Here is a 24,523-nt window from a genome sequence, read left to right on the forward strand (position 1 = left end):
CCGGGGGAGAACAGTTTGTAGGTTTCACTACATACTCAGTTATACAACAGTACTGTACATTACAGGTGGTGCTGGGGAGGTTTCAGGTTTTGTATTTATTGTTGCAGTGACTATGAGGTGGCTGTGATGGGTGGGGGGCCAGGGGAGAACAGTTTGTAGGTTTCACTACACAACACTACACCCTACATACTAACATATAGGCTGGGACGGGGAGGACAGTTTGTAGGTTTTGTGTTTGTTGTTGCAGTGACTATGAGGTGGCTGTGATGGGTGGGGGGCCGGGGGAGAGCAGTTTCTGGTTCCATACATGTTATACATGTACATGTACTGTTTCATACTAACATATAGGCTCAGGGCTTGGGAGGACAGTTTTTAGGTTTTGTGTTTATTGTTCAGCAGCACTCACTGCTGTGACTATGAGGTTGATGGGTGGGGGGCCGGGGGAGAACAGTTTCAGGTTTCGCAGACGGAGTGTTTTTCCACGTCAAAGTCACAAGAACATCTCCTGACTATAGGAATTAATAGATAAATATAAAAAACAAACTTTCAAAATTTCCTGCCTAAGAAACAAACAAACAAACAAGCAAACACCCCTGTGGCCGTTGCTGCAGGATAGATGCTGTAATTGCTGTTGATAAACAAGTTGGTCAGATGGGGAATTAATGAAGCCCTACCTCGTTAGCAAAGCCTCGTTAAGGGCTAATTAGCGCCCGGCTGCCCCCCTCCCACCCCAGAACTGCGAAACGTGTGGCTGAATATTTCAGGAGAAATTGTCCGGTCTGTTTGGCAGGATGAGCCTGAGATTTGTCCTCGAGTAGGGGCAAACTGGGGAGGCTACAGTCATGGGCCTCTCTCACAGTGTTTCTGTATGTAACGTTATATAATAATGTGGGATCCTAGCATGTCCTTTGTGTTTCTGTCCGGTCTGTTTGGCAGGATGAGCCTCAGATTTGTCCTCGAGTGGGGCAAACCGAGCCTTAGTACAAATTACAATAATGGGCCTCTCTGTGGTATTTTGATTGGTTCTCTTATTTTGGTAGCATTATAGTGTGCAAACGGCATCATTCAGCTTTAGCTAAAGCTGTGACTGGGTAAAATGTATGTTGCTCATCGATGTTGGTTAGACATCAAACAGGTTAGAATATTACGTAATAGCAAAGGCGAGCAATCTGCATAAATTTCTCTTGAGTTAGACGTTTCAGACGACATCCACTATCTTCCATGAGCAGCCACTGGGAATGGGAATGAGACACTTCCATCATAGTGAGTCACTGATGGCAGACTAGAGTGGTGATGTTACTTATGGGAGTCACTTATGGGAGACTGTAGTCACTGTGGTGATGTTATAGATGTCTGCTGCTGACACAAGTTATCCAGTCGCTGGGTAATACTTACTTTGCATATATGTTACTCAGTCTGCTAACATGACACAATTCCAGCCCAGCGCTTATCATCTCATATTGACTTCGTGTTATCATCTCATATTGACTCCATTATTGATTGTTATGACTGAATAATCTGTAACCGAGGGGAGTTATGATGTCTGCGATTCTCCCTGGTTTTGCAGCAGGCGGCAAATCCTGCATATATGCATCAGTCTGACTTGTGGGTCTGACTCGTGTTGCTTTTGTGTGCTGTGCTGCAGGGCAGTTTGTCCGATGGACCGCCCCAGACATAATAGTTGTCCAGTCTGGCCTGACATGCAGGGTTTGATCGATCCACACCCCTCTCAGGGGAATGGAACGGCCCTACATAATATCAAGTTACTCAGGCAAATCAACAACTGAAATGGAACTGGTTCCTGGGAGACTCGGCCGGTGATTTTGGAGACTGCGGACAATTGCTTCGGTTCTAATGATGCTTTCATAACAGTTACTGCAGCAGAACATTGGGAAGGTGGGGCTAGACGCTGTGCATGTACATATTATAATACTGATCGGACAGTAGGGCTAAACAGTAGGAACAACTGAAATGGTTCCTGGGAGACTCGGCCGGTGATTTTGGAGACTGCGGACGATTGCTTCGGTTCTAATGATGCTTTCATAACAGTTACTGCAGCAGAACATCGGGAAGGTGGGGCTAGACGCTGTGCATGTACATATTATAATACTGATCGGACAGTAGGGCTAAACAGTAGGAACAACTGAAATGGAACTGGTTCCTGGGAGACTCGGCCGGTGATTTTGGCGACTCGGTGGACGATTGCTTCTGTTCTAATGATGCTTTCATAACAGTTACTGCAGCAGAACATCGGGAAGGTGGGGCTGTACATGATGATAATACTGATCGGGGAAACAAGCCTGTACAGTAGGAACAACTGAAATGGAACTGGTTCCTGGGAGACTCAGCAGGCGATTGCTTCTGTTCTGGAGATGCTTTCATAACTGCAGCAATGGAACATTAGAGAGGCGGGGCGTTAACATGCACACGTACAAGTTTTATGCAACACTGATGATGAGCACATTGGAGAGGCAGGGCTTAAGTACATGTACATGTAACATATACAACACTCATTGGAGAAATGAAAATGGAACTGGGTTCCTGGGAGATTGCAGGCGATTGCTTCTGTTCTGGTGATGATTCCATAACAGTTACTGCAGCAGAACATTGGAAAGGCAGGGCTATACAGGCTATACAGGCTATACAGGCTATACAACAATTACTGTGCACTGATCACATTAGGGAGGCAGGGCACTGTACTAGTGTACATGTACATTGTACAAGTGTGTACAACGCTGATCCCATTGGAGAGGTGGCATATAGTATATTGTGTTCAATACTGATCAGTTTCCATTAGATATTTTCAAAATGTAGAAGATTAGAAGTTCAGCACCAAGGACAGGGACAGTTTTGTTAGTTCAGCACCAAGGCCAGCTACATGTACTTGTGGTTTAGGTTTGTTGGAAAGAAACAGCTACATGAACACATGAAGGCAGCCTTGTGTATGTTTACTAGTATTTGAATCAGAAACAGCTCCATGAACATATAATTCAGCCTCCTCTGTGACATCTTTAACCATCATAATCAACCCGTCCCCAGTAATTCCCACATGAAAACCTGACAGTAAAATGAACCCGTCCTCAGTAATTATGTAAACCTTTGCAGTAAATAATTCCCACATGAAAACCTGACTGTAAACCCACATGTAGTAAATAATTACATGATGACTGTACGCCCATGCCGCCAAGCTGCGGCCTGCGGTGTGGCTGTTAATGAGTCCCAGATATCTGTGGCGCCGCGGCATAATTATTGCCTCATCGGTGAGCGTTCAACCCTGGATGTCTCAAATAACACGACAAAGCCGGCTAATATGCAGCCCAAACTGCGCCCTCCCCCGGGACGCCAGAATGAACTCTTCCATCCATCATCGCGTCTCCATGGAAACCATCGCCACGGCAGCGGATTATGTCAGCCAGATGCCGACACGGGCCAGGATCGGAAAAACGCCTTTTGTTTCAACCTGGGAATTTTGTTTCATAATCCCGGAAAAACGCCTTTTGTTTCAACCTGGGAATTTTGTTTCATAATCCTGCATCGGAAATGTTATTTATGATGTTACTGACGTTACTGGTATTACTTGTTACTATGCATTTTACATGTAGCAATCCTTGAAGTGACAAATCCAAATTTGCACCTCATGCTTTGCCTCCAGGGTTAGATTCTCACTTCCCAGCAATGTGGCGAGTTTGTCTGATACAACAGCTACACCCGCAGCCTTGCCAGCAATGTAGCGATTTTGTGTAACACGCTTCGCTACACCGGCAGCCCGAGTGTTGCTATAATTGCTTTTATGTTTGTTTAATGCTGTCACAAAGTGATCATATTCTGAGTCTGTCCCAGGAGTAATTTGTACATGGCTTGTCTCCATCTTTGCTGCCCTGCTGCCAACGCTGATCAATACAAATGCTAATGTGACGATGATCCCTCATGTTACCTTTGGTCCTCAAGCCTCTCCCGTAATCTCCATGGTCTTGGATATTCAGTTTGAAGTTTAGAAAAAGGTTAGAAGCTACATAATTGTGGTCCTCAAATGTTTCTATCGCTGAAAGGCCCCCCAGTGATTCTATCACTGGTACTGAAAGGTCCCCCCATGAAAGATCCCCATGAGTTTGGTGTCTAAGCCATTATATATATTGCATGCTGTGATCATGTTTCTATCGCTCAGTACTGAAAGGTCCCCCCATGAAAAGTCCCCATGAAAGGTTTGGTGTCTAAGCCATTATATATATTGCATGCTGTGATCATGTTTACAATGTTTCTATCCCTGGAATGTCCCCCAATGTTTCTACATGTATCCCTGCGTAAGGTCCCCAGTTTTTGGTAGTTAATATTGCATGCTGTGATCATGTTTACAGCAGGAGTAATTATTTATTACTCCAATGTTTACATGTATCCCTGGAAGGTCCCCCAATGTTTCTGTACTGAAAGGTCCCCCTAAGAAAGGTTTGGTGACTAAGCCGTTAATATTGCATGCTGTGATCATGTTTACAGCGGGAGTACTGAAAGCCCCCCCCCCAATGTTTGTAGTACATGTATCCCTGTAAGGTCCCCAGTTTGGTAAGTTAATATTGCATGCTGTGATCATGTTTACAATGTTTCTAGCACTGAAAGCTCCCCCCACGAAAGGTCCCCCCATGAAAAGTCCCCATGAAAGGTTTGGTGTCTAAGCCGTTAATATTGCATGTTTCTGTACTGAAAGGTCCTCGTGAGTTTGGTGTCTAAGGCGTTAATATTGCATGCTGTGATCATGTTTACAGCGGGAGTAATTACCGTAACTGGTTCTGAGGACTCGCCACTTGACAGTTTCCTTCGGAACGTCATGTGATCGGAACGTTTCCCGCTTTTCCCTCGGAAACCTGCCCTGAATAATGCATCTCCCGCAACCCGAATTCCGCCCTACATAATCATCATCTGGATTTGTTTTCTGCCTCAATTATGGAGCAAATAGACTCAATTCTGGGTTGATCAATTTCCATAATCCGCATTTAAGTCGGTTCCGTCTCAGTGGTTTTTGTGTGGAAATTTGTCACATATTCGCATTTGTGCCGCGTCAGCAGAAGTCATTAGTGCTCAGGATGGAGACATGTATTTGGAATAACTCACAGTGGTGTACAATGTAGATATCCCTGCCTGCATGGTTCTGTGTGAATTTGTCACGGTGCCATTTTTGCGCATGCAGGGCAGCCGTGTGGGAGATGCACGTATGATACACGTAGGTGGGAATATAAACCGGACTGGATACCCTGCAGGATATGTGTGAATATTGTGCCAAGTGGAATCAGTGGCAGTCCACAGGAAATTTGTGTGTTGAATTCTGACTGGTTGTCCCGGGGGATCGGCTATCCAGTCCCGGCCGATATTGTGTTCCATCAAACGGTGCTCGGTAATTACCCGGTGGGACCGGTGGGGAGCGGGGGATACATATGGATGCAGCGCGCGGCAGGTGAGCCCATTACATATGTGCGGCACGCAGACGCTATGCAAATCCTGTCAGAGGCTGATGGATAGACGGTGTGGCTGCTGCTCGCTCCGCAGTGTTCGGTGGAGGACCAGACGTGACTGCGGCTCGGTGTGCGTGTGTGTGTGAGAGGCCCAGCTGAAATACAGGCTGCTCCGGGAACGACTCTAACCAGCCTGGGGAACTGGGAACTCTGCTGAGCTGTGTGGGGCTGAGGTGGGGAAGGTTTGGCTGATCCTGACTCCAAACAACATCCGGCAACATCCAGCCCACCCCCAGCAGCACCCACGGCACTGTCCTCAGGAACACACCACCCGGAATAACACCCGGAATTCACCAGCCGGAATAACCCTCGCCAGGAGCAGCCTGGAATTTTTACTGTCCTGCATTTTTATTGATTGAAGCTCGCCGCTGTAAAGCCGGGAAAGCCGCTGGATTCCTGCTGAAAATATTCCTCTGCTGATCGGGAATTTTCCGGGCAGAATTGTGCCGCTCGCGGACGGAGTGTTTTTCTGTGAGTCTCGGGAGCGTGTAAATAGTCGTGACTTTGGCTCCTGTCGTCCGTTTTCTGCTATGTGAGACGGAGGCTGCAATATAAATCACAAGGGCTGCTGCAAGGCAAGTTTTCACCCATATAAGGGTTGTTGTTGCTGTAAATATTACGTGTTGTTTGTGCACCGAGGTGCCTCCTTTTCGATACTTTGTGCCGAAAGTCGTACGGAAACTGGACTGACCTCTATGCAGAAACGCGACCTTTGCTGTCACCGCCCGAATCTTGGTTGCTTATTCGGAGGAGAAAGGACCCCGCTGGCCAGTACCCATGCACATGAAACCTTGGAACCACGCACGTGAAACTCTGGAACCATGCATGTGAATTTCATCTGATCTGTGGAACCATGCATGTGAAAATTATCTGATCTGTGGAACCACACACTTACATGTTCCTCAGATCCATGCACATGAAAATCACCTGTTGTTTGGAACCATGCATGTGAAACTGAAGTGTTCTCTGGAACCACGCACATGAAATGTGTTATGTTGAAGTCCACACATGAAACGTGAACTGTTGAAGCACACAGGTGAAACTTGTTCCGCTTATAATCCACGCACGTGAAACGGCTAAACCATGCATGTGAAACTGACGTGTTTGGTGGAACCACGCAGGTGAAACGTGTTCCATGGAACCACACCTGTAAAACGTTCTGTCGAAGCACGCACGTGAAACGTGATCTGTAGAACCACGCCCGTGAAACAGTAAAACCTGAAACCATGCACGTGAAGCTGACGTGTTCGGTGGAGCTGGACTGCTGTCCGTGCTGCGACTGCGGACAATGCTGCTGCGGGTCGAGCACGGCGGGATCGGAACCTCGCGACGCAGGCTCGGAGCTCGGGGATGGAACAGACGCCGGCGAGCAGACGTACTACCGCAAACAGGCGCAGACCATCTCGGACTTTGCGGCGGGCTCCACGCTGCACGGCCTGCCGCACATCTTCCCGGACGCTCCCCTCAGCATCAGGCAGGTGGCCTGGGCGCTGGCCTTCATCGGGAGCCTGTCTGTGCTGCTGTATCAGTGCTCCGACCGAGTCAAGTTCTACTTCCAGTACCCGCACATCACCAAACTGGACATGGTGCTGGCCGAGCGGCTCGACTTCCCAGCCATCACCATCTGTAACATGAACATGTTCCGCTGGAAACAGTTCACGCAGAACGATCTCTGGCACATGGGGAAAGGCCTCAATATTTTAGATGAAAATAATAACCTTCGCTGCTCTGAATATGCAACCCCGGGAGACATGGAAGCGTTAAAAAACAAGGCAAACTTCGATTCTTTTAAACCCTCGCCCTTCAGCATTATGGAGTTTGCCAACAGAACCGGGCATCAGATAGAGTCGTTTCTCTTAGACTGTAAGTGGAAAAATTTCACCTGTGGGCCGGAATACTTCACACCTGTAAGTCTCCTTCCTTACCTGTCTTCTTTGTGTCTTGTGATGCGGTAATACTTCACACCTGTAAGTCTCCTTTCTTACCTGTCTTGTGTGTGTCTTGTGATGCGGTAATACTTCACACCTGTAAGTCTCCTTTCTTACCTGTCTTGTGTGTGTCTTGTGAAATGTCTTTAACTTTTGAATGTCCTTTGGTAAGTCTTAGACTTGGGTAACCCTAAACCTTGGGACAATGTTGAACTACGTTCATTGTTAATTTCAAAATCACATGTCTGGTGACAAATGTACATCCAGGTCTTTTAAGCAGCAAACTTTCCAAATGAAAACTGCCCGTCGGCCAGTCTTTACACCAGGGCCCATCTACAAACACCCACTTCTGTATGAAACAAACAGATTTCCTTTGGGACAGATAAGCAGGTTTTGCGCTGACCCCTGTGCAGGTGTTCCTTATCCGCGGCTGCTGTCCATCCATCAACCTTCCTGGATCAGGTTCTCATGAATTATTCCCGCAAAATGTTACAGGAATCCATCCTGGAAAATCTAACAGCAAAATGTTACAGGAATCCATCCTGGAAAATCTAACAGCAAAATGTTACAGGAATCCGTCCTGGAAAATCTAACAGCAAAATGTTACAGGAATCCGTCCTGGAAAATCTAACAGCAAAATGTTCCCGGAATCCATCCTGGAAAATCTAACAGCAAAATGTTACAGGAATCCATCCTGGAAAATCTAACAGCAAAATGTTACAGGAATCCGTCCTGGAAAATCTAACAGCAAAATGTTACGGTATCTGTCCTGGAAAATCTTAGACAGCAAAGATTCATTGTCCCACCATTTCTGTCTGCATTTATAATTCTAGGAAAATGTTAAAGGAAAATGTTACCGGAATCCATCCTGGAAAATCTTACAGCAGAGATTCATTGTCCCACCATTTCTGTCTGCATTTATAATTCTAGGAAAATGTTACAGGAAAATGTTACCGGAATCCATCCTGGAAAATCTAACAAGAAAGTTGCATTGTCCCCACCATTTCTGTCTGCGTTATTCTGGCCCAATTTCCAGAAACTAAAGGAAAATGTTCCAGGAATCTGTCCTAGAAAATCTAACAAGAAAGATTCAATGTCCCCATCATTTCTGTTTATAAGCGTTATTCTGTCCCAATATCTAGGACCAGACTTTATTTTAACAGTCCTGCAATTTTTGTTACGGTAAGTGCCAGATGATGGACATCTAGTTGCAAAGAGCGAGAAATTGATGCAACGTTTGGGTGCCGCTCCATTATGTGTTTGATGGGCAGATATATTAAAGCTGCCAGGCCGTTTGCAGGCTAGACTGGGAGGCAATTCAGCCTGATTTTGTATCGGTCTGTCACCTCGACAGACTCTCCAAAATTGCTGCCTGGAGCTGTCCTGTGCGGCATGGATTGGGCAGATCAGATGTAGCGGTATAGTGTCAGGTTAATGGTCCGTGAACTCTTGACATGGCTACATTGTAGCAAGCTGCAGGTATTGTTACAACTATGGCAGTGTTGCGTTACATGACTTTTGTAACGTTACATTGTACATATCCCATGCAGTGTATATATATAGCTTTAGTCTGCATTTTGCAGAGACATTTTCAACATTGCAGAAAAATGAACCAACCTGCAGCTTTGCAGACTAAACAAATCAGGCTAGTTGTTAAATGGTGTTGGCAGAATATTGTATAAGAGCTAGTAGCATTGCATGTGTTATATTCTAGAAACACATCTCAAAACTTAATGATGAGTATAGCGGTGGGTTTATAATATATACTACATAAACACTTGTGCCAGCTACGTTTTTGTAGCTGCAGGCATAGTTAAACCTTGTAATAAAGAGGCCCTGTAGTTTAGCGTCTGTGGCTGATGATTAGCAGTTCAAAGCAGAGAGAGAGAGAAGAGGGAATTTCAAACACCTCATCATGACGTCTGTGTGAGGGTAATAAGGGGGAATTTTAAACACCTCATCATGGGAAACTTTGACGTCTCTGCGAGGGTAATAAGGGGGAATTTTAAACACCTGATCATGATGATTTTAAACCAAACTTTGACGTCTGTGTGAGGGTAATAAGGGGGAATTCTAAACACCTCATCATGGGAAACTTTGACGTCTGTGCGAGGGTAATAAGGGGGAATTTTAAACACCTCATCATGGGAAACTTTGACGTCTGTGCAAGGGTAATAAGGGGGAATTTTAAACACCTCATCATGGGAAACTTTGACGTCTGTGCGAGGGTAATAAGGGGGAATTTTAAACACCTCATCATGGGAAACTTTGACGTCTGTGCGAGGGTAATAAGGGGGAATTTTAAACACCTCATAATGGGAAACTTTGACATCTGTGTGAGGGTAATAAGGGGGAATTTTAAACACCTCATCATGTCTGTGCGAAGGTAATAATGTCTGCCCTGCTGCGACGCAGACAGAAGAAAAGCCTGCGGCGTCTGCAGCAAGGGGAGGGTGTCGGGTTTCAGAGCTGCAGGGTGTCAGGTTTCATGGCTGCAGGGTGTCAGGTTTCAAGGGTTACATATAGTAAAATGTTGCCTGAATGCCTTTAGTTATTGAATTGATGATTTTGATCAAATACAAATTAATTTAACGCAAACATAAACTAGGCTGCTGAAGCACAACAAGTACCATTTATCTGATCTTGTGCCAGATTCTACAGTCTGATTGTCAAGTCTGATGGACTGGAGTAGACAACAGTTCTGTTAATTAATAGGCTAACATACTTCTATTATAGACACTATATATACATGTAGCATATTCTAACATACTTCTATTATAGACACTAATATTATATACATGTAGCACATTGTAACATACTTCTATCCCAGACACTATATATACATGTAGCACATTCTAACATACTTCTGTCACATACACTATATATACATGTAGCATATTCTAACATACTTCTATCCCAGACACTATATATACATGTAGCACATTCTAACATACTTCTGTCAGACACTATATATACATGTAGCACATTCTAACATACTTCTGTCACAGACACTATATATACATGTAGCATATTCTAACATACTTCTGTCACAGACACTATATATACATGTAGCACATTGTAACATACTTCTATCAGACACTATTATACATGTAGCACATTCTAACATACTTCTATCAGACACTATATATACATGTAGCACATTCTAACATAATTCTATCAGACACTATATATACATGTAGCACATTCTAACATACTTCTGTCAGACACTATATATACAATGTAGCACATTCTAACATACTTCTATCAGACACTATATATACATGTAGCACATTCTAACATACTTCTATCAGACACTATATATACATGTAGCACATTGTAACATACTTCTATCATAGACACTAAGTATATATACATGTAGCACATTCTAACATACTTCTATCAGACACTATATATACATGTAGCACATTGTAACATACTTCTGTCAGACACTATATATACATGTAGCACATTCTAACATACTTCTATCAGACACTATATATACATGTAGCACATTCTAACATGATACTTCTATCACAGACACTGAGTGTACAACTGATACATTTTTAATAAGCCACGGGAAGCAGGTTAGTTTTCGGCAGAATTCCGTTGGCTCAACTAACATTATGGACTGTTCTCGGGTTACAGCTTTATGTGAGTTTAGGAGGAAAATTCCCTTTTCGATATTCCATAATCTATGCAATTGGGATTGCAGGTATTGCTGGTAGCATTCCAGTTCATGAAATGTGAAAGATATAAATTCTAAATTCCGTATGCCTCCTGGCTAAAATTCCGGAGGTTTGAGGTTGAGGTTACTGTGAGGCTGGAAGTTGGCAGGATTCCGGAGGTTTTGGGAAGTTTGCATGAGGCACATGGAATTCACCAGGATTCCTTATGCCAAACGCAGCACCCTTCGGACCCCCATTCCGGGACGTGGAAGCAGTTTAAAATTCCGGGTGCATTCCCCACTAATGCAGCATTCCATATTCCAAGGGCGTCGGACCAGGTTCCCTTCGGAATCCTGTAGAAGGTGAACATGCCTGTCACTTTCACTGGGGAGGGATCAGTAATGCTGAGGAGAGGGTCTGGGTTACATGGAGTTATAGTGATGGGGAGGGGAGAGTCAGTAATGCTGAGGGGGTCCATGTTCTACATGTAAGTACATGTAGTTATAGTGATTGGGAGGGATCAGTAATGCTGAGGGGGGGGTCTGGGTTACATGGAGTTACAGTGATGGGGGGAGAGTCACTAATGCTGAAGGGGGTCTGTGTTACATGTATATGGAGTTACAGTGATGGGGGGGGTCAGTAATCCTGAGGGGGGTCTGTGTTATATGGAGTTACAGTGATGGGGGGAGAGTCAGTAATGCTAAATTTGGGGTCTGTGTCAGATGGAGTTACAGTGATGGGGATACTTTTCATTTGGTGTTATTTGTGAAAGGGGTTGTTTGTGGCTGTTCCGTGGTTCCCCTCCACTGTGGGTTTGCATCAGTATCAGGCCTCCTGAACCAGATACTTCCTTCCTTGTGCTGCATTTTACTGCAAAGTCCGCTAAAGCCGAGTGGATCTGCGTAAATGGTTTGTCTCCACGGTGGATATTAGTCAAACACTTGTGCTTTCCCTGCCTGACCCTGGGGTAAACAATCCCGTAAAGCAGCGGCATTAAATCCTGCTCCGTCAGCCATTAACGGCCTCGCCAGGGTTTATCATGCTCCGCACATTCCGCCGTCGCCCCCGGAGACCAGCGCCAACATCTCGGGTTACTCCCCTTTGTGAATTTCCATCAACTTTTCTCTTATCAAGAAGCCATTAGGCTGAATGTGCTTCTTCATGTTGCCTCTCTGGGCTGCTTTGTATTGTGTTTCTGGGGTCTCTCACCGCTGTTTCCATTAGGCGTACAGTCTGTGGTCTCTCACCGCTGTTTCCATTAGGCGTACAGTCTGTGGTCTCTCACCGCTGTTTCCATTAGGCGTACAGTCTGTGGTCTCTCACCGCTGTTTCCATTAGGCGTACAGTCTGTGGTCTCTCACCGCTGTTTCCATTAGGCGTACAGTCATCATGTCACTTTCACAAACTGATATGCACGGCTGGGGTCTCTCAGCAAAGTGAAAGTTCTGCCCTGAGAAGTGAAAGTGTTCAGATTTGTAGCGGCCGTTCTGCCTGGGGTGAAGCCGGCACCACCTGAGGTTCTGCAGTTTAATTAGCAGGGAAATTGGCTCATGAATCTGCCGGCAACAACAGGAAAATAATGGCTCCTCCCTAACAACTTTCACTTGTAGGCAACTTTCACTCCTCCCTAACAACTACTCTCACTTGTAGGCAACTTTCACTCCTCCCTAACAACTACTCTCACTTGTAGGCAACTTTCACTCCTCCCTTACAACTACTTTCACTTGTAGGCTCAGAAACCTTCCCTCTACCCTGACATGACGTTACAATGGGGTCCAGTTTTGTCTGATTTTGCAATGCTGAAGGTTATTTCATGCTCAGTACAGAGGTCTACTGTGGTCTATCACCACTGTGGGTTCACAGAATGGGTGCCTGAGTGGGTACCTGTGTGTGTACCTGAGTGTGTACCTGAGTGGGTACCTGAGTGGGTACCAGAGTGGGTACCTGTGTGTGTACCTGAGTGTGTACCTGAGTGTGTACCTGAGTGGTACCAGAGTGGGTACCTGTGTGTGTACCTGAGTGTGTACCTGAGTGTGTACCTGAGTGTCGAGTGTGTACCCACCTGAGTGTGTACCAGAGTGTGTACCTGTGTGTGTACCCGAGTGTGTACCTGAGTGTGTACCTTGAGTGTGTACCTGAGTGTGTACCTGAGTGTGTACCTGAGTGCGTACCTGAGTGGGGTACCTGAGTGTGTACCTGAGTGTGTACCAGAGTAGGTACCTGAGTAAGTACCAGAGTAGGTACCAGAGTAGGTACCAGAGTAAGTACCAGAGTAGGTACCAGAGTAGGTACCATCTGTGCATCACCATCAGCAGTGACCAGTAAAGGCCAGGCTGTAGTTAGGGGAAGCCATTACGACAGAGATTTGACGTTCTGAGTTGTAATTGCCTGCTCATTACACGTTCCTATTGGCTTCCTCCTTAATTTGGACAGCAGTTAACTTCCCAGCAGCCAGAGATCAGCTTTGATGAATGGTTGGGAAAATGGAGCCACTTTTACTGGTGCCATTAAAGTGTTGGCTGAAGGACAGGCTTTAATTGAAGTCATGGTTGTAATGAGCTTGTAAAACCCATCGTCTGCTTGTAAAGTCCTCACACCATGCTGTACAGTATTGTATGGTGTCACACTACACTGTACAGTAGGAAGTATATAGTGTAGTCTGCTTGTAAAGTCTTCACACTACACTGTACAGTATTGTATGGTGTAGTCATACTGTGTGCGGCGTAGTCAGATGCTTGGTAATCACTGCTGCAATATGATGAAATTGTTACTGTATCTATCCAGGCTGCATTTTCAGTTATGTTTGAAATCTACTGCTGTGGTCCAGAGTTTGAGTGTTGTGTTGTATTTTGTGGCCCAGAGTGTGAGAGTTTTGTATGTTGTGGCCCAGAGTATGAGAGTAAATGTGCTTTGTTGTGGCCCACAGTTTGTTAGCTAATGTTGTAGCCCACAGGTGTGTGTTGTGCTTGTATGTTGTGGCCAGGTGTGAGAGTAAATGTGCTTGTTGTAGCCGGGTGTGAGAGTAGATGTGGCTTGTTGTGGCCCACAGTTTGGCAGCTTATCCTGATATTGTAGCCCACAGGTGTGTGTTGTGGCCCAGAGTTTGAGTTGTACATGTATGATGTGGCTTGTTGTGGCCCAGAGTTTGAGTTGTACATGTATGATGTGGCTTGTTGTGGCCCACAGTTTGAGTTGTACATGTATGATGTGGCTTGTTGTGGCCCACAGTTTGAGTTGTACATGTATGATGTGGCTTGTTGTGGCCCACAGTTTGGCAGCTTATCCTGATATTGTAGCCCACAGGTGTGTGTTGTGTCTGCAGTAAAAGGGAAAGATGTTATCTGCCACACAGACGTGTGCAGAATTTTCCAGACTCTGCTGTTATTGATGTGGATTATGTCTGCAGCATTAGTAATGAGTTTGTCCTTCAGAATCGATACCCTTAAACCCACACTGGTGAGGAACCCTCACCACTCACACCCACACAATTCCACGTCTGTACCAAACTTGTACCTGACTTACACCATGGCCAAGTTGTACATGTGTAGGAACCTCCCATCAGACACCATGTCTGCACCAAACCTGTACCTAGTGTTGTTGCCTGCTGTATATATATATACTTACACCATGGCCAAGTTGTACATGACTGTATACATGTAGCTGCCAAACTCCCATCAGAACTTATTTATTACCGAACTGCAGGAGATTAATGTTGATAATCCCAGCTGCAAGGACAGGAAATAACCTGTCAGCTTAGGGGCTCTGCATGGGGGATAACCTGTCAGCTTAGCGGGGCTCTGCATGGGGGATAACCTGTCAGCTTAGCTGTGTGGGGCTCTGCATGGGGGATAACCTGTCAGCTTAGCTGTGTGGGGCTCTGCATGGGGGATAACCTGTCAGCTTAGCTGTGTGGGGCTCTGCATGGGGCTTTTTAATGAAATCTTATTACAGATTCTTGTCTCAGGGCTAATTGATAGTGACAGCAGAGAATAGAAACGGAATAACAACATTGGGGAAACTAAGAAGAAGGTCTCCCGTGCTCTTATGCCGAGCGTAGGGTGGTGCCGATCTACATTTCCGTAGCCCTTGGGCGACACACAATTGTGCAAAGCACTACAGCAGGGGGCAAGTCCGCTGGTAGTGCTGTGGTAGAAACTAAAGGTTGTCATATATTAAATGATAATGTCTGCAATTATTAGGTTTACTGGGTTTGACTTTTTTGTACGCTGCTGAATCAAAAGGGCCCACTTTCCAGTACTGCGTGTTCGTTATTACAGAAATGTGAATAATTCTTTTGTCTAAGCAGGATGATGCAACTGGTCATTATTTCCAGCATAATAGCTGTGGAGACAAAATGTACACGGGGAAATTTACTAAGTATCTAATATGTGAAGTTATTACGTTAGAATGGGTGTATGGAGGATGATTTTGATGATCTGCAGCAGTCATAAGTTTTAAATTGCTTTTAGGTGGAATTCTGGGTTTACTATATTGAGCTTTCACTTGTAGTAAGAAGTAGCCTGATTTGAAGGAGGAAAGAAAATTGTGAAATGTTTCAGACTCTAAGAAACAAATTTCTGGCCCAATCAGTGAAGCAGTCATCCGTGCTGTTCCATGTGATAACTTCCTGGCCTCCACATTCCCACTGGGGGAAGTCTGATTGGTTCAGTGACCACTGCTGCTTTTTGATAGGCAGTTCAAATATAGATCTGGGAGGGCCCAATGGTGCATTAAGCATGGTGGTTCACCCAGACCAACAGGCAGAGCTTTGGACACATTTCACCAAGAATTTGTTAGAATCCGAGATGTTGCTAAGAGCTAAAAAGTGAGAGAAAAGCTGAAGAGCAACATTAGCTGAGACTCCCCCTAAAACATTCTCAAATAGGCTTGAAACCTTCAGCAGCTTTATGTCCAGGGAATTCCCAATGATTCTCTCCAACATTCCAGCTTCATGTCCAGTGAATTCTCGACTCCAATATTCCAGCTTTATGTCCAGTGAATTCCCGATGATTCTCCCCAGCATTCCGGCAGCATTCCGGCTTCATCAGCATTCCCGGGGGCATCGTTAGCCTTGGGGAAGAAGCGGAGCGCTGCAGACGTCACATCATCCAGGCAGATTCCTGATGAGCACGTCGACACGGTCGATGTCAGGCTCAGTGGAAAACCACTGAAAACGTCTCTTCATCATTCATGCTGCTGCCGCGGTGTTTAAACATTGGGCAGACAGAGGGGAGCGAAATGTGAGGCATATTGACTGCTGAAAGGGCAGGATGAGGTTCAGTGTTGGCAGGGATGAGGTTCACAGTCAGGGTGAGCCGTTTTGCCGCAGTGTTATTTGATGCCAAAGAGGTGCAGATTTTCTAACTCCAAGTGTTTGGTACAGATAGGTTTATGGTTTATGGTTTGGGCTCTTTGGTTGATATGTTTGTCAGACTAAATGTGGAAGTTATGGCACAGTCGATACTGCCGACGATTGGATTGCATTTTACCCCCTCATTAAAGGCTGCAGTCTGCCCCAGGCAGAGTGACTGATGGGAATGATGGACATTAAATTCCATCGATTTTCCGCCGTGCAGAAGCCGGCCTTTCATCGCGACGCCGCAGCTCTGCTTCGGGGAGTCTTTGATTTCCGTTTCTCGGGAATTCTGGCCTTCGATTGGCTCCGGTGCCTCGCTTTGAACCCAGACAGACGGTCAATAATTTGGAGCAGATGGGAGATTTGGGGGACAGTCGAGCTGGCTTGTAGCTCCACTAGTGGTTTAGTCAACTCATAGCTTTTAACTGGTTCAGGTGGGAGATTTGGGGGACCGTCCGGCTGGCTTGTAGCTGGACCACAAGTGGTTCAAATGGGGGATTTGAGGGACAGTCAGGCTTCTACAACTCTACCAAGTGGGAGATTTCAGAGACAGAAACTGCCCTCAGATCTGTCTGGCAGGCTTGTACAGACTGTTACGTAAGCTCCAAGTTCCACTTGGTTTTGGTGAGCTCTGGGGCGTGCAGGCTTCTCATTGTTCAATAATAGTTTTTGGGTTTCACAGTGATGAGGTCACAACTGGAAGTTTCCAATACTCCATGTGAAATCCCATCCAGCCAAATCCTTAATTAGTCACTGGGCAGCTTGGCTATGGTCCAAATTTCCTATAAATGTGTACAATGGTGGAGGCATTTCAGTTGGCTTTTGGATTGTGCAGGACTTGCCCAGTTCTGGCACTGACTGAGTGTTCATCTGATCAGACAATAACTAGGCTGGATGCTGCCAGGACTGCATTCTTGTTTCCGGGCACAATGAATTGATAGCAATAAATCCACTGCAGGGGCTCTACAAGGGTTATTGAGAACTCTACAAACACAGAGGGCCTGAGTGGGGACATCAGAGAACTGGTTGCTCATGGGTCTGCTGTTGTCTTTAATGCTGAAGACACAAGGCTCTGTTGGGGGGTTGTTGAATGCTACACTTGGATTTAGATAGAAACTGGAAACTAAGATTTAACTTTCAAGATATCAAATACTAAACAAGCTCCTGTTTTGCTGAACATAACAAGTTTCCTCTATATTAGCTACAATGTAAGAAGGCATAACAAATTGTAAGACAGAACTGTGTTGATGCAGAGACCTGTAATTGTAGATATTCATTTTTTGTTCCAGTCAACAAAAGCTTCATCGTTGCTTTGTACAACATGTTGTTTCAGTCTTGAAGTTTCCCTTTTCCTAACCCTTGAGTTGAGGAATAAACATGTAGTGACATTGTATGCATGGCTGATACTGTTGTATGCATCTCTGGTACTGTTGTATGCATGGCTGATACTGTTGTATGCATGGCTGATCTGGTTATCCATTTCACTTGTCTGTCCTCCTCATGTTTAATTGCCGGAACGGAAGTTTATTGCAGGCTAAAGTCTGATTGGAGACGTTTCATCAAACCTCCTTTCCGTGATGCAGGTCTATTGGAGTAGCTCTTAACGTAATGATCAATAGACTAAAGTCAATACTGAGTTTTACTCCTTCTCCCCTTTGTGCTGTTATGTCTGGTCCGACGAGCTTTGTGGCTAATTGATGGCTGTTGGATGTCCTGTCATCATTAACCAGATTAGTGAATGAAGGAATAAATGTACCTTTATTGCACACATCTACCCACTGGGATCAGTACAGGTCACAACTGCTGAAGAATCGTTTACAGATAGCGTTAAATATTTGCTTTGTCAAGTAATTACAACTAAGTACATGAATTCTTGCTTCTTAATAATGGTAAAAAGGTAAGCATGGAATCCGATATGCTTCATAATTGAAGGTTTGTCTAAGTTCTTTAGAAACATAAATTTATCTGTACAGATTTAGGAAGAAGGGAACAAGGATTGTATCAGACTAAGTTCTACTCACTTTTGTTGTGCTCTATAAAATGTTACAAATTATAGCTCATCTTCAATTCTTCTTCTAATAGATCACCGTATCTACATCACTTATTATGTACAGTTTGTTGCTCCAAAGAAGTGTGGTTGTGTCTTCCGATTTTGATGTAGTACATGTACATTGTACTGTGGGAATTATGACTTTTCTGAATGGCTTAGCAGCCCCTCCTGGCAGATGAGCGTGGAACAGCAGCTAAAGCCTTTCTAAGGTTTGATTTGAAAAGCAGACAAACAGGTTCAGTACACTGGGTGAAGCTTACCGTATTTAGTTCACTGCCTCCTACCCTGAAACTCCTACAAGACTGCCAAAGGAAGGATCTGGGCTGTTGGGAAGTAAGTATGATCTTGCTTCTTTCCTGAGAGGCTTCTGCTGGGTCCAACTCACCAGGTAAAAACTGAGTCCAACACACCAGGTAAAGGTACAGGTATGGGTAGGAATGTCTCCACGTATTTCTTGATCCTTTTTGCAGGAGGTTTTTAGATGGCAGCTCATTTCTGCAGGTGGATTTCAGGTGGTGGTGAAAGCTGTAATGCCAGTGGAATTTACACTAATGGAATTTTTCTTAAGGAAATATCTGTTCTTAAGGTAACTAGGTGATCTTCCCCTCTAACCAAACTGTTTTTTCTGCAGGTGAAATTCTCAATGCTACCAGACACCTGTTTTTCCAGTGATCAACAGTGCTGTTGTATAGGATGAACAGGGTAGAAGATTAGTACTGAATCCACTGGCAACATTCATTCACAAAGTGCTGGAAACTTTTCTAATTTTCTGTATTTTCTACAAAAGGATGTGGATCTCAGCTAAGTTAGCACCTGTACAAGTTTACAGGTGGTTTTGTGGTTTTCAGGTGGCTGTGAGGATCACCCAGGCAAATTTTCTCTGATGCATTTTCATTCTTCCCTCTATCTGCACACTGAGGACATGCCAAATCTGAACATGTTTGTGTTGCCATGTTTGTGTTGCCATGTTTGTTTACTGTTGCCATGTTTGTTTATTTGTTTATTGTTTACCTTTGCAGGTGTTCACTAGGTATGGGAAGTGCTATACCTTCAACTCCGGGAGTCCGAACCAGCCTGTGCTGAAAACGCTGAAGGGCGGCATCGGCAACGGGGTGGAGTTTTTCCTCGACGTTCAGCAGGAGGACTACATGCCTGCATGGGGAGAGTCAGGTTAGTACTTATAATAGCTTACACACACACAACTAGCTTACACCTACAACCTTATACACAAAACGTTCAGCAGGAGGACTACATGCCTGCATGGGGAGAGTCAGGTTAGTACTTATAATAGCTTACACAGCTTACACAGCTTACACCTACAACCTTAGAACAAAAACGTTCAGCAGGAGGACTACATGCCTGCATGGGGAGAGTCAGGTACAATTATCTTATACATTACACACACACAACTAGTCTTAACTTCCCATAGCTAATACACAAACATTCAGCAGGAGGACTACATGCCTGCATGGGGAGAGTCAGGTTAGTACTTATAATAGCTTACACAGCTTACACAGCTTACACCTACAACCTTAGAACAAAACGTTCAGCAGGAGGACTACATGCCTGCATGGGGAGTGTCAGGTATGTAGTCTTAACACACACAACAAGTCTTAACTTTCCATAGCTACTGTAGCCATAGTTAGAACAAAACATTCAGCAGGAGGACTACATGCCTGCATGGGGAGTCAGGTTAGTACTAATTACACATCACACCCACAGAACTAGCCTTAGTATGAGAACAAAACGTTCAGCAGGAGGACTATACATGCCTGCATGGGGAGAGTCAGGTATGCTCAATACTCACTCATGTTAACTTTCCATAGTAACATACTTACAAAATGTTACCATGGCTACAGTCAGTAACTACATGCTGGCATGGGGAGAATCAGGTCAGAACTAGTCGTGTTTCGGCTTCAGCCTTAATGTAAACCCATCAGGTTTCTCATCTCATTCCCATCTGGGCTCAAAAAATGTCATTTGATAATGAGAGAGACATAGAACATTTTAGGGACACAGAAAGTTATTAATACATATTTTCAGGAATTTGTACTTGCTAGTGTTATTATAAGCATGTGACTATTCTGCAGAGGAACCATCACCTCACAGTCTGACATGTTATGTAAATGGCTGATGGATTATTTAAAGTGTTTAGCAACTATCAGAGGCTGATGGTGTTTGCATGAAGCAATTACAAATTGCCAGCTCCCCTTGTATTTTCTTTAAGCTCCTTGAGGGCCAGTAAGTTGGGGAGTTAAAGATGTAGTCAGACCAGCAAAGTAGCAGATTGCTGTTTGCTTGTGTTTTGCACGGCTTTTTCTACACGATGTATTTTTCAGATGAGGTCACCTTTGAGGTGGGCCTGAAGGTGCAGTTACACACCCAGGAGGAGCCGCCCTTCATACATGAATTGGGGTTTGGCGTGGGGCCAGGGCACCAGTATTTCCTTATGACCCAAGAACAGAGGGTACAGCCTTTCTCTGTACTAGCCGTGTGTCCGTGTGTATTAATCCCATACTGCCTTTCACCCACAGATGAAGTAACGTTTGAGGTGGGCTTCAAGATTCAGCTGCACACGCAAGAAGAGCCACCCTTCATTCATGAACTGGGCTTTGGCGTGGGGCCTGGCATGCAGTATTACGTTTCAACACAAGAGCAGAGGGTACAGTTCCGTTCTAAATCTCCTCGGGCTGCGGATGACCGGAATCTGGTTCCACCAGCGACACGACTTTGACCTTCGCCGCGCCAAGTTTGCTTGGCAGGAGGTTTTCTCCTCAAAATAGCATGTTACCATAGCAACGGGACAAGGTTCAGCTGCAGGCTGCTAGACACAGTTTCAGGGTTGCTTTGTTTGTTTGTTTGTTTGTGATGATGAGATACTTAACTGACGATGACAGTCCTGGTTTAGCATGACCTAGTGCAGTTGCGGCTGACTGTTGGATGTTGGAAAGTTTAACGCCTCTTGCTAAAAGCTCACAGATTAACTATTTGGCACACCTTTTAGCTTATTGATGACATATTGACAAAGTTCTATCCTGCATGTGTCCCCAATTTGTTACTCAAAAGAAAAATATTTGCCACGCAGTATCATCATTGACGGTGTAAGATATTGAGTGCACAGAGACATGACAGAGCCCTCTATAAACCTCCCACTATCAGCTGAACTCTGACCTCACTATCAGCTGAACTCTAACCTCACTATCAGCTGAACTCTGACCTCTTACTGTCAGCTGAACTCTGACCTCTTACTGTCAGCTGAACCAACTTTGCTGCTTCCCCCTCCCATGTGCAAAGCCGGGTCAGTAGCTCCAAGTCAGTCACACAACAGAAAGCTGTCTAGAAATGCACATTCCTTTGTATTTTAAAAATTTGTTTCTTAAAGTTTTCAGCTTTAAACTTCAAGGATGCTACAACTCATGATCATGGACAAACTGTTGACTTTCCATGGGGGTTGAGTTGTATTCAAGTTGAAAGGTTAAAACATGTTGGAACATAGTCATTAAAATGTTCCCTTTGGCCTATGAGTGTTCGGAGCATTCTGCAGCAAAATTTGCATTTGATATTATCAGCCGGAACCAAGTGGAGCTGTTGTTTGGATGGACCAAGTATCATGAAACTGTCTGGATCACAACATTATTCTTCAATTGAAATTGAGATCATCAGAGCAAACTGATCTGCAGATGAGAAAAGAGTAATATACTACCAACCACCTGTTAGCCATTTACACAGTCAAGGAGCCCAAATTTGAGCCAAGCCTGAAATGAGGTGAGATTATATCCATGGTCAATATTGACTGATGCAAGTCATGAAGACTGAAATGCTTCCTCCATACGTATACATGTATGTACATTAGAGCTGGTCTGACCCTGGTTCTGCTGCTGCTAATTCTTCACTTATTCTGCCTTTCCTCCTGCCTCCCTCCTCGCATTGCTGTTAACATAACACTGACTTTTATTTGCAGGAGCCACACTCTCCACCGTCCTATTGAGAAATGACATGACAGATTTCATGCCCAAACTCTTATTTCCTTAATCTAGTTTGTGCTACACTAGATACCAGATATGCTAGACCAACATGCTAGTTTTCGAAAGGTAGCATGAAAAGTCCCCCTGACGCTTGATATTGGTACTGCAGGAGCCTTTTTTTCACTGGCTCTCCAAATTTGTCGGGAAAAACTTTCTAATTCTGCAACCAAACTTCACATGAGCATTTCTTCTGCAGTAACCCAAACTGCATCTTTTTCATCAACAGTCAAAACTCACTCCAGCTTTGACATAGCCACAAGCAAATTTCACAGTAGAAAAAAAAACACTAAGTAAACTGAAAGTCAACACTTAAGCTTTTCTAGTACATGTCCCAAAGTCAACACTACATGTCGCTTTCCTACTACATGGACATGCCATCATACTTTCCTTTCACATCCTGACCGGAAGGCAGACATTCACACTTACTAACATCCTGCCTCACAACAGTCACTTCTTCACACGTACAAACAACTTGCATATCAACTTTCACAGCATCTAATGCAATTTCATGGTGGCAAAACTGGATTTCAATTTTCTGGTCCTTCATTTTAAGTACATGTAGAAAGTTGAACCCATATATTTTTGTGTTGCCATCCTGAAATTGCATTGAACCTTTCAGCAGCCAAATTTCACACTGACTCCCTTTATCAGCCAAATTATCTTCCTTTATTAAGTAACTAAACTTGCTCAACTGACCAGTAACAAACATTATCTATCTTTACTGCTTTCCTCTGATATTCTTCCCTTATTCTCAGCAAACACATGACGTTTCTAACCATCATGTGTTTGCTCATGTTTTATTGACCAAACATCGGCTGGATATGTGCATCATGTGCAAGTGTGCCATGTGATACAGATATCCATGTGCAACTGTGATACAGATATCCAGCAGAGACTGGAACTTTTCTCACTCTCATACGAGATATGTTTGACAATGGGACGACTGCCTTTTCTAGACATGCATGGTTTATACCAAGGACGTTACATGAAGCTCCTTGGTTACTACCAAGGCTAGGGACAGGTGAAAGTAGACCCGTGGATGACCTTGAACGACCTTGTGTTCCAGATCACCTACCTGCCTGCTCCTTGGGGTCAGTGTAAGGCCGAAAACGACCTGACCTTTGACTTTGCCAAGTACACCACGTCGGCCTGTCGAATCGACTGTGAGACCAAGTTTGTGGTGAGCCAGTGTGGCTGTAAGATGGTGCACATGCCAGGTACAGTACTCATTCACTCACTCATTCTCTCACTCACTCACTCACTCACTCATACACACACTCACTAACTCATCACTCACTCACTCATTCTCTCATTCACCTACTCACTCACTCACTCACTCATTCACTCACTCTCACTGTGAGACAAAGTTTGTGGTGAGCCAGTGTGCCTGTAAGATGGTGCACATGCCAGGTAACCATTCACTCACTCACTCATTCATTCTTTCATTCATTCACTCACTCACTCACTCAATAACTCATACACTAACTCATACACTCACTCACTCATTCACTCACACACTCACTCATAAAAACATGTTTTTGCAGGCATAGTTTTCATTTTCAATGATTTAACAGCAAGCTGGAAACACAGTGTACTATGTACGTACCTGTTGAAGCCTAACATGTTTTACTCTGCTGTGATTTTCCCAGGGAACTTCCCCATCTGCACTCCTGACATTTATGTGGAGTGTGCTGACCAAGCCCTCGGTAAGTCCCCGCAGCTCTCTCAACTTTGCTAGATGCTTGATAGCCTCTGAATTTGCTAAGGTCCTGGCTACCGTCTGAGTTTGCTAGATCCTGGGCTAGCCTCTGAGTTTTGCTAGATCCTGATTTAGCCTCTGAGTTTTGCTAGATCCTGATTTAGCCTCTGAGTTTTGCTAGATCCTGATTAGCCTCTGAGTTTGCTAGATCCTGGGTAGCCTCTGAGTTAACAAATGAATAACTTACCTGATTGATATACATATTTGATGTGAAACTAACTTGAGCCATTTTGCCTGTA

The 24,523-nt window shown here is 44.6% G+C and overlaps 1 protein-coding gene across 4 annotated transcripts in view; it reads left to right on the plus strand.

The window, feature by feature from the left end:
- The window catches only part of LOC109467671 (acid-sensing ion channel 1-like), a 208,525-nt gene that overhangs the window by 181,308 nt on the left and 2,694 nt on the right, over positions 1-24,523 (plus strand). For 2 of the 4 annotated variants that reach the window (XM_019765717.1, XM_019765716.1), the window contains exons 2-5: positions 19,520-19,670; positions 21,035-21,162; positions 23,592-23,742; positions 24,175-24,231. In XM_019765717.1, the coding sequence (XP_019621276.1) occupies positions 19,520-19,670; positions 21,035-21,162; positions 23,592-23,742; positions 24,175-24,231 (487 nt within the window). Of the gene's footprint in view, positions 1-5,947; positions 7,409-19,519; positions 19,671-21,034; positions 21,163-23,591; positions 23,743-24,174; positions 24,232-24,523 lie in introns of those variants that run through there. The other 2 variants (XM_019765715.1, XM_019765714.1) reach the window with 2 other exon arrangements.

This window comes from Branchiostoma belcheri, unplaced genomic scaffold (genome assembly GCF_001625305.1).
Source record: "Branchiostoma belcheri isolate BF01 breed outbred unplaced genomic scaffold, Haploidv18h27 scaffold187, whole genome shotgun sequence".
NCBI lineage: Eukaryota > Metazoa > Chordata > Leptocardii > Amphioxiformes > Branchiostomatidae > Branchiostoma > Branchiostoma belcheri.